At 40.0% G+C, this 10,730-nt stretch overlaps 1 protein-coding gene across 1 annotated transcript in view; it reads left to right on the forward strand.

Moving 5' to 3' along the window:
• Positions 1–10,730, forward strand: part of SKOR2 (SKI family transcriptional corepressor 2) — a 33,145-nt gene that overhangs the window by 19,048 nt on the left and 3,367 nt on the right. The window contains exon 6 of the mRNA XM_046671028.1: positions 6,595–6,662. Coding sequence (XP_046526984.1) covers positions 6,595–6,662 — 68 coding nt within the window. The remainder of the gene's footprint in view (positions 1–6,594; positions 6,663–10,730) is intronic.

The raw sequence follows: 10,730 nt of genomic DNA on the forward strand, positions 1-10,730 counted from the left end.
GGCTTTACAGCAAACCAGGGCTTCTGGAGGTTTATTGGGCTGTAGTTACAGAGGGTGGAACAGGTAGTGAAACTTGGTTTGATACTTGACAATACGTTTAGTTGACAAACTGGGTAGAACATGAGAAGAGAGGTACGGAGGGCATCGTAAGGAAAGGAGGGAGAAAGGTTATCTAGAATTGAGTGGAAATAGGCGTTCGATGGCAGGAGCTTCACCCTTATCGAGGTCACTTTGAGGTGACAGTAGGACAGCTGGTCAAGCATCCTGCAATGGCAGGCATGTTTAATTGGACAGGAGTAAATGGTTAGAGACTCTGCCCCTAACATGCCACCCTTCCAAACTCCCCCACTAATGACTGGTCTGGTCATTTTTGCAGCTGTAGATCCGGAAGTCATTTTTGCCGTCACTCTGTGTCCACGTCCCCTAGTGAATCTGTCTCTTCTTCCTCCCTTCTCCTCTAACATCCTATACCTTCCTTTCTTATATCATTCATTTGCTGTAGTTTTTCATTCTTTTTCCTCACTTGCCACCAGCCATCAGTATAACCTCAGAGCCCAGCCCTGACCTCCTAAAGGCTGGCTGGATGAGGCCACGAATGGAGAAGACCCTCACCTCCCGCCTCCTATGTCACTGCAGTGGGATGTCCTGGGTCCTCACCTCCCTTCCCCACTCCAGCCCTTGCTGCCCACTGCCCTTAGCCCAGTCTTCCTAAAACTCTACCTTTGGCTCCAAGTCTTCCACTCAAGAAGCTATTGTGATTCCCTACTCCTGAGCATATTGTATCTAATTTAACTCCTGACCGACTCTCAAAACCTTCCATAATTGGCCCACCCTGCCTCCTCCACCTTATTTCTGCTTCTCCCTCTGCTCAGCTCCAGGTACCCTACAGACCGCTCTCTCCTCTAGCTTTCCACCTCTGCATACCGGCTGTCTCTAGTCCGGAATGCCTCCCCTCGTCTAGGTGCTTCTCATCATTTGGGACACAGCTCAAGTTCCGCCACGTCCACGAAGCCTTCCCACTTTTGGAGACGGCACACTTTGCTGAAGTCCTGCTTGTTTATTTCTAGTTCCACAGGTATTTTTGCGACTCCTTTCTGATTGCTTCACCCGCGCTACCCTCCTCTCTCCTATAGCGTTGTAAGTACGTTCAGGAACAGGTGTTCTTCTCTTGCTGCCCACACAGCACCTGGCCTACAGTGGGCACATGACATCCTCTCAGTAAATAGTTGATATAAATTTTGATGTCGTATTCAAAGGGATTAAAACTGACAATGAAGGATGAGATTGTATCACTGAGAACTGTTGTACAAAGGAGATTAGTGAGGGCTCATGAGTCGCGTCCTTGGATGTGCAGAGATGATGACAAATTTGTGGCACTTGAGAGAGCTGGGTGGAAAGGTCAGTTGTGCATGACACAGAAGGCCTAATGACTGGAGCTCTATGAAAAACTTAAGTAGCAGATTTTAACCATGTCGTCATTTTAGATTTTTATCAAAAATTACTCTCCCAAGTTACTGTTCAAGTTACTTCTATTAAAAACCAACTACATTTCATCTACCCGAATATGGTCGCCCCAGCTTTCACCTGTGGTGGTTACTGGATTCATTCTCTGTTCAGTAGTTTCTGTCTTTCCTTCCTCTCTCTTTGTGTAGCATCCTCTGGAGAAGGAGAGATGGGGGATTTTTTTTTTTTCCTTAAAGATTGGCACCTGAGCTAACATCTGTTGCCAATCTTTTTTTTCCTTCTTCTTCTCCCCAAAGCCCCCCGGTACATAGTTGTATATTCTAGCTGTAGGTCCTTCTGGCTCTGCTTTGTGGGATGCTGCCTCAGCATGGCTTGATGAGCAGGGCCATGTCCACGCCCAGGATCTGAACCGGAAAAACCCTGGGCTGCGGAAGTGGAGCGCATGAACTTAACCACTCAGCCACGGGGCCCGCCCCAGAGATGGAGGAATTTTAAAACACATATAGATCAAAAGTCTCAGTAGTTGTTTAAAAGCAGTGATAACAAAATGAAGACTGTGTAAACGGAATGAGTCCCAAAGCCTGTCGCTTGATGAGTAGGATCTACCATACGGGTTCTTTTCTTATTTCTGGTCCCAGGAATGTAGGCTGGCTACTTTTTATTGCTGTGTGAAACCCCTTTGGCTTTTCAAACTGTCTGCTTTGGCAGAGCCCGGCCCGCGCCACTGTGTTGGCTGGCAGACTGCGCTCCATTGCGTTTCTCTGCTACCTCCTTTCATGCTATCGTTTCCAAAAATAGTTAGGTTTTAAGTGATTCTCATTAGAGAAATCAGCTTAATGATTTTTTCATCTCCAGTTAAATTGTACCTTCATCAACCTTTAGAGCATAGCAAAAATTTTAGGGTTTTTTTCTTTTGCCAGTTAACAATCTTTATATCTCAAAAGTTATATACTTGCTAGTTACAGAAAATCTAAAATATACAGAAACATGAAGGGAAGAACACAAAAGTCACCTGTTATCTTGTCACGTGGAGATAACCAATGTTAACGTTTTGGGGTTTCAGCCTTTTTAATGCATATTAAATCCTTTTTTTTTTAACAGAATGAAATATTAAACACACAATTTTTTACCTTCCTTCTTTTCGCTTAACACGAGCCTCTTTCCATTACTACACAGCAGTCCATAAATGTACTTTTAAGGTGGACATTAAAGTTTATCCAAGTTTTAGATAATGGACATCATTGGAACTAAATCTTTGCACATATCCGTGACTATTTCCTTAGGATAAACTCTTGAAAGAATTGCTTTGTGAAAGAGTATGAATTTTTTAAAGCTCTTGATACGTAATTTCAAGTTGCTTTCCAGAAAGGTTGTACTCATTTATACTCCCATCCCTGGAACACTACATATCATCTTTTCTTTTAATCTTTGCTGATTTAAATGGAAAAAAATGGTACCTCATCTTATTTCCTTTTCTTTCATTGCTAGGGATGTTGAACACTTTTCACATGTCTATGGTCCTTCTGTGTGTTTTGTGACTGCTCCTTATATTCTCTCCCCATATTTCTTTTGATGTGTTCATTTTCTTATTGATTTATATGAATGCTTTATACACTAAAGTATTAATTCTGTGTCATGTCACTAATATTCTTTCATTTGTATCAATACTTTTAAATGTTGACTATGGTGTTTTGTGTTTGGGGAGCTTAATTTGCTTGTAGTTTATTGTCATACCAAAGTTTTACATTTTTGTCTAATCAAATCTATCAATCCTTTCCTTTTTGGTTTTTGTCCTTGATGCCCTTCCCCATCTCAATCTTATAAAAATCTTCACCAGTTTTTCTATCACTTCCATGGCTTCATATTTTTTTTTTCGTTTTAACTTGAATAATTGTGTTGAGTGCATCATCATAGAGCGATGAGCATGAATTAAGTAAGGAGTAGATATGATTGTTCCACTCTGAATTGCCCTTAGCTATTTCCTCCTCCAAAATCAGAATCTTCTGGGATCCCAGGGAGGTGCACCAGCCAGGTCAGCTTCAGGCAGCCCCTCATTCCTAATCCATCTCAATTTACCACCCTGGTCAGAGGCTCCTCAGACCCTAGAGGGACAGAGGAAGCTGCCGAGGCTCAGGGGACAGTCTCTCCTTCCCAGAGGGAGACCTGCTTGGGATGTGCTCTGATGTCTGGAAAACACATCAATCGTCCTGCAGGTATTCAGGCCCAGGTATGGGGCCAACAGCATTGGAACGGGGGCAGTTCATGGATGGCTGGGTCACCTGTTGCCCTGAGCCCAGGCTGTGGACTTTGACCCACCTCCAGAGCATCCTGAGGTGGCGGGTTTGGTGCCAAGCCCTCATATAGCACCTCACCCCTAGTTGTTATCAGTGAGAATCAAAATCACCCACCACCCCTTCCCCAGCACAGGAAAGACAGAACTGGGTGCTGGAGCCCAACCAAACCAGTTTACCTTGTTATCAAATCTTAAAGCACGAGAGTGAGAAAGGACCTTACAGAGCACATCGTTCTCCATACCCTTGTTAGTTCAGATAAAGGTCTGAGCCCCCAGAGTTGGCTAATTACTGTCCATGTAGAATCTAGGCCTTCTGGTGGGTTTTTCAGTGCTCTTTTCACTCCTCATTCATTAACTAGCCCCTGCTGTGTGCCAAGCACTGTAGTGGGCTTTCGAAATTTAAAAAATGTCTAAAATTTAAAAACCGTCTAAAATTTTTCCTGCTCTCTGAAATATCACTATGTAGCTGGGAGATGGATACAGGACAACTAATCATAGTACGTATTGTAGATGCATTCCTAGAGGCATGTATAGAATGCTGGAGGCGTACAAGAAAAGGATGATTAATTCTGGCAGGAGGGAGCAGGAAAATCAGAGAGAATTTTCTGGAAGAGATAACACTTGAGCTGGATTTTAAGAAAGGGAGATGTTTGCTGTAAGGGCAAGACCACAGCAGGGGTAAACACAGCAGTGGCAAATACGCAGAGGCTGGAAGTACAATGTGTGTGTGAAGACTGGAGAGTGGGTTTGATGGGTGACGGGTTTTCCTCCACACCCTCTGCTGGAGCCAGCTGAGCCACTTGCTATGCCCTCTCCTTCCATGTCTTTGTGTAGAATGCTGTTCTCCACATCTTTACTCAGGAATGTCCTCCCACTAAATCCCCAAGAGAATGAGGGCTCCTCCTTGCATTGCGCCGTGTACTTACCTCTGTTGCAGTACCTTTCATATCAAATTCAGAAGTGAGAGTAGGGAATGAGTCTTTTTAAAAAAATTAATTATAAAGGGCAAAACTATGGAGACAATAAAAAGATAAGTGGTTGCTGGGGGTGGAGGGGAGGGATGAATAGGCAGAGCGTAGAAGATTTAGGGTAGTGAAAATACTCTGTATGGTATTATAATGATGGACACATGTCGTATGTTTGTTCAAACCCATAGGATGTACAAGACCAAGAATGAACTGTAATGTAAGCTATGGACTTTGGATGATTATGATGTGTCAATGTGGGTTCATCCGTTGTAACAAGCATACCACTCTAGTGGGGGTTGTTGATAATGGAGGAGGCTATGCATGTGTAGGGGCTGGGGAGTATATGAGAAATCTCTGTACCTTCCTCTTAATTTTGTTATGAACCTAAAACTTCTCTAAAAAACGTCTTTATAAATAAATAAATTTTTAAATTACATGCTTGGGATTGGGAAAGGAATTCAAATAGTATAGAATGGTATAAGTCCAAAAAATTAAAAGAACAATGGTTTTAACTTCTACGTACCCAGAATCTCATGAATGGTAGAGGATTTACCATCTTGAAAGCGATGGGAAGCCATCACAGATTTTTAAGCACGAGAATGAAAGGGATTTGGAGAGGAAGGAAGTGGAAGCCAGATAGTCAGTGGGAAACTATTCAGGGAAGAGATGTCCGCATTTGGGAGCTAACAATGGCAAAGAGAGGAGAGGATGGAGGTAGAATGTATAGGACCCACACACCAGTTGGCTGTAGAGGTGAAAGGAAGAGGAAAGGAAAAGATGGAGACAAAGTTTCTGGTTTCTCCAAGCTACTGCCCTGACTGTCCACCACAGATTCAGTATGAAAGCATGTTAATTTCTCATTTAAAGCAGAAATAGCCCAAGTTAGCCAAGTCCACATTTTAAAAAAGGTCACATGGAGAAGATCCAATGACGTGATATACATTGGGAAGTCTTTCTTTCTGTAAATGCAATAAAAATGATCGATGTGTAGAATGGCAAAGATATTTTGCACAACAATATCTCTGAACGTTCCCCCCTTCTCAGATTGAGGTAGGACTGTAGAACCACACCGGCCCCAAGGAGGACCATAAGATGAGGTGATATAGAGTGAGAGAGTTTGCACGTTGGGAGAGTCAGCCCACAGTACATTTATCACTCTCTTAGGAGTGAGATGAGTGGCAGTGAAGCAGGCAGGCATATCTATGGACCTACATCTTATCACCTAGAAGGCATCACATGCTCAAGTTTCTGCATTTCCTATGATCAGCTCTCTCTGAGGTTCACCCCCTCACTCACACTAGACTTCTGAAGACAGTGGAAGATCTCGACACCTGTGACTTGCTCAAGTGTGCGAAGGTTATAGAACACAATTGCACACCAGACATTCCTGAGTAGTCATTCTATACAAGGGATTATACTAGATGGGCTATGAGATACTGTGAAATACAGTTATGCATCGCTTAATGATGGGGATACATTCTGAGAAAGGTGTCCTTAGGTGATTTCGTTGCGATGCAAACCTCATAGAGTATACTTACACAAACCTAGATGGTGAGCCTACCACACACCTAGGCTCTATGGCATTAATCTTATGGGACCATTATCATATATGCAGTCTGTCATTGACTGAAATGTCATTATGTAGCACATGACTATAAAATATAGACCTTGCCCTCTCAGAATTTACTGTCTAATTTGATTAAATTATAGTCTTGAAAAATTCCTTCAAACAACCATATTATTTACTTAAAAAAAAAAAATCAAAAAGGAGGAGAGGACTTCTACGGGACTGTCAGTAAGATTTTTCCTAAATATACTAAAAGCAGATTTTGCACTTTAATTTCTTTCTGTATTTCTCTCTCCTACCAGATAATTTCCAGGATCAGATGAAAAGGGAACTAGCCTACCGAGAAGAAATGGTGCAACAGTTACAAATTGTAAGATGCATTTCTTCTTAAAATAAATGCAACTTGGTGGGTTTGTTTTCAAACCGCCCAATATGTGTGACTGTTCGCATTTTTGCCGTGAAATCCTTTGGTCCACTTACCTCTCAGTTGGTTTAGATGCTAATTACCAAGAGATTTACTTAGACACAGGATAAACAGATGTGTCTGTACGCTTCCTCTAAATGTAACTACCTACCATGTGTTAATAGATGTGTAAATTGTCTCTGTGGGCGAACCAGGGGTACCTGCGTTGTCTTCCACTGTGCAAACTTCCGAACGTAGTGCTAGGACACTAGAAGCTCAGTGAAGGGCAATTGGTCTTCCATCTTTCTCTCCTTTCATTACCCAGACCTGAGCCAGGCCCTCCACTGTCAACAGAACTTAGTATAAACACAATTAATCAACTAAATTCACTTGAAAGACAATGAAAAGAAACGAATTATTTCCAGATGAAGTGTGTTATTCACACTATCCTAATCAGGTCTAAAAGTGGACACTGACTAAAATCTATTTATATGGAAACGAGGAAACAGGAAGATGTCTGATAAATAAATGTAGTGGGTGGTTGTTTTTTTTTCTGAATTACTCACCCTTTGTCTCCATGCAAATATAGCTGGTGTTATTCATTCGTGCTTTTAAAGCAGTTTCCCAAGCTTCTTCATTTTCATAACTAAAATGGGGAAGATAAGTTCTTCTCAATATTTGTAAGATATTTTTAATCACCTGGATAAAGGCATACACTGATTCGTAGTGATATTCACAGCATGATTATTATACTTTGAGTAGCTCAACATTTTTGAGCTGGTCCTTATACCATGAAGCACATATCTATGTGTGCCCACCTATCTTGTCTAGAGAGCCAGGTATCTAGCTCTCTGTCAGGCTTATGTAAGAAAGATGGTTATTAATTTTTCCTTTCTGCGTGGGAGAAGTCATGCTTGCATTAGTGGAGATTGCTGAGAGTCATTTTTAAAGCAAGCTTGTATTTCATGATGTTTTTCTCCATTTGGGGGCTCCGTTAAAAGTGCTGCTTGTGACTCTAACACTCCCGCCCAGGTTTTCCTTGATCTCAAGGGCTGGTTAACAACTCTCAGTTCTGAAAAACACCTCAACATAAGAGGCGTCTTAAACGGGATTTTTCTTCTTGTTTTGGTTTTCTTTGCACCTAAATTCATTGGGGAGCAGAAGGATTTTCTTAACCGATTGACAGCCAATCCCCACAGAGATTTAAAAATAATGTATTTACCATCCTTAGGTTTTGATACCTAGATAATGGGAGGTACTAATTACTTGCTGTGTATTTACTTATTATTTTCGTTGTCCAAAGAAAGAATTTAAATGTAGAATTGGAGGTAGAAGGATATAAAATTTTAAGACTTTACTGATTTTATACATCAGTACGGACATCATTTTCAGACTCTTAAAAATTGTCACACATGCAAGCAAAAATTTGTGATTTCAGGCTAGTGGTGAGTATAGTAAAATAGGCATTAGGAAAAGAAACTAAGTATTTATTTCAGTGCCCCTATTTAAGGCCCGTTATGTAACTTTAATGTCTTAGTTTTCTTTGACATTTGGTTCCTTTAGTAAAAGAGGAAATGATATCACATCCATGTGATAAGCTTGATAAAAGAAAAAATGTCTCATGTCTTTTGGGATATTTGGTACATGGAAGATGCAAATTGGTATTACTAAACATTTTTGTTATACTGTATTGCAAAATATTTTATCATCATGTATTCATTTATCTAGACAACTGTTGTTAATTCACATTCCCATAGATAGTAAATTATTCCTGGTCACAAATTAAATTCTGTGGGAGAAGCTAAAATTTTTTCCCCCAGCCATGTAGGTACCCTGTAATTCCTGAAATCTTGGACAAAGGTACATCCAGGCTAACAATAGAAAATTGGTGAAATAGACATGATTTGTCCCTCCTGCTTCTTCCCCTTCTTTTGTATCCCCTACCATAAGATGCCCAGAGTTTTCATGCTGCCGCTAGCACCTAGCACAGTGTCTAACATCAAATAGCTGTAAGTAAACATTCGAGAATGATTCCCCACCTATGGATGCCCCCTGACGCAACTCTGATTCTCTCAAAAGCAGTCCTCTTAATTCTTCTCCAAATTTCCCTTAGTCCTGATTTCCTCAGATATTCTTTTGTGCTAAGTAACTACTACTAAAACTACTAAAGGAGGGCGTGCTAGTGAATTACAAGGAGCTTGTGTATCACTGCACCGTCCTTGTGACTAACAGACGCAAGCTTTAAGGTCTGCAAACTTGAGTTCAAAACGCATCCCACATAGTTCATTAAGTGCCAGTTCCTCAACCAAAGGGACCTGTTGTAAGGTCTAACTTAGTGCCCCAATAGAGATATTGCAAGGGACAGGTGTGTAATAAACATGAAATGTACATGCATGTCATAAAATGCTATATGAGTAATCAATTTCATGGCATGCCCCTTTTCAAACTAGTACCTCTAATAGTGGAAATATGCAAGCTCTGGCGGCTAGAGACATTTTTGTGCAGGAAGGACCTGTGTTCACATGATACCATCTGCTTTAGAACTGAGGCAGCAGACTTAAGGTTACTTGAAGAGAAATTTATCTAGTTCCTTATTCAGCTTATTGTATTTGCTAACATGCCTGGGGGGAAATGTCTTTAGAAAATTCGATCTAAAGATGATCAAGAAGTTGTTAGGTATCACAATTATTGACTTTCTCAATAATTTTAGTTGAATGATCTAATTCATCAGTAAATATGGTTACATGCTTTGCTCCCTGAGAACCAAACAATTCGCTCAAAATTATTTTATTACTTTATATTTAAAGTTTACAGAGCATATATTACAGAATAGTCATTTGCCTACAGAATAGACATTATTTTCCTTTAGATGAAATAAAAACCCAGCCTAACCTACAATCATGGAGAATTCAAGCATATTAAAACCGTCATATTTTGTAACAATTCCCATAGACCCACAATGCATTTATCCTATGCTGTTACACAGTGTTCTTATTCAAAAGATTACATCGCAAGCATCTTGGGTATCATTGCTGTAGAAAGAAAACTTATGAATTTCTTTGGCTCTTGCATTTTTAGATTCTCCACTGACTATAATTTCTGTACCATTGCTTCCTTTTCCTATTTGTTAAATGTAAAGTTGTGATGACTACAGAGTCAAATGATTGACACTCTCTGTGCATTTATAAATGAATGTGCATTTATCTCAATGTGAGATTTAAAGCATATGCAGTTCATTTAACATTTATACATGGCCACAAGCTAACTTTTAAAAAAAATAGTTTCAAATTAGAGTTTTATAGCACTTAACACAGCTTGTGTTAAAGTTCCTTACCCCTGCCCTGGGTTTTCAAATCCTTAACACATTTTCAGTACTAAACCAGATTTATTTATACAAGTAAAGAAATATATTCCCCTCACTATGAACCAAATAAAAAAGTTTAAAATTTAGCAAGTTCATGAAAATGTTAGCGGTTAGTATAATAAAGAGCAAAAGATTTCTCGTTCACAAGTGAATCTTGATTTTAGGAAAACTTTGTTCAATTTTGATAATAAAATCCACTATCTCTTAGGGTTCAGAAGAAGGTGAAGAAACTAATACAAAGTTATATGTCAATCGTATCTCAGTTTTTTAAAAAATAAAAAAAAAGAAGCGGATGAAGATATTTTACTCAGTGTATAACCTTTTGGCTAAAGTTTTTCCAAGGACTGGAATATAATCAATTTACAACATGAACTGAGGCTACTATGATGCCTTGATAAACTTTTTTTTTCTCATTGCTAATTTGGCAAGAATGTTTCAAAGCAAGTGCATCCATGTATAAGTTGCTACTGAAGGTTTGTTGAAGACGTGCTCTTTTTTAGTCATAGTTCTTGAAGGGTGTGCTGCAACAGAAAGCACATAATAAATGGCTAGATCCCATTCGTATCCTTTGAACTTACTGGATCGCTACCAAGAGGTGTTGTAGATCAAGAAAATGTGCTAGTCTTGAAGTGCCCTCTGCTGTTTTTCCAGAACGCTGCAGTCACACGCAG

Source organism: Equus quagga, chromosome 9, assembly GCF_021613505.1.
Source record: "Equus quagga isolate Etosha38 chromosome 9, UCLA_HA_Equagga_1.0, whole genome shotgun sequence".
Classification (NCBI taxonomy): Eukaryota; Metazoa; Chordata; class Mammalia; order Perissodactyla; family Equidae; genus Equus; species Equus quagga.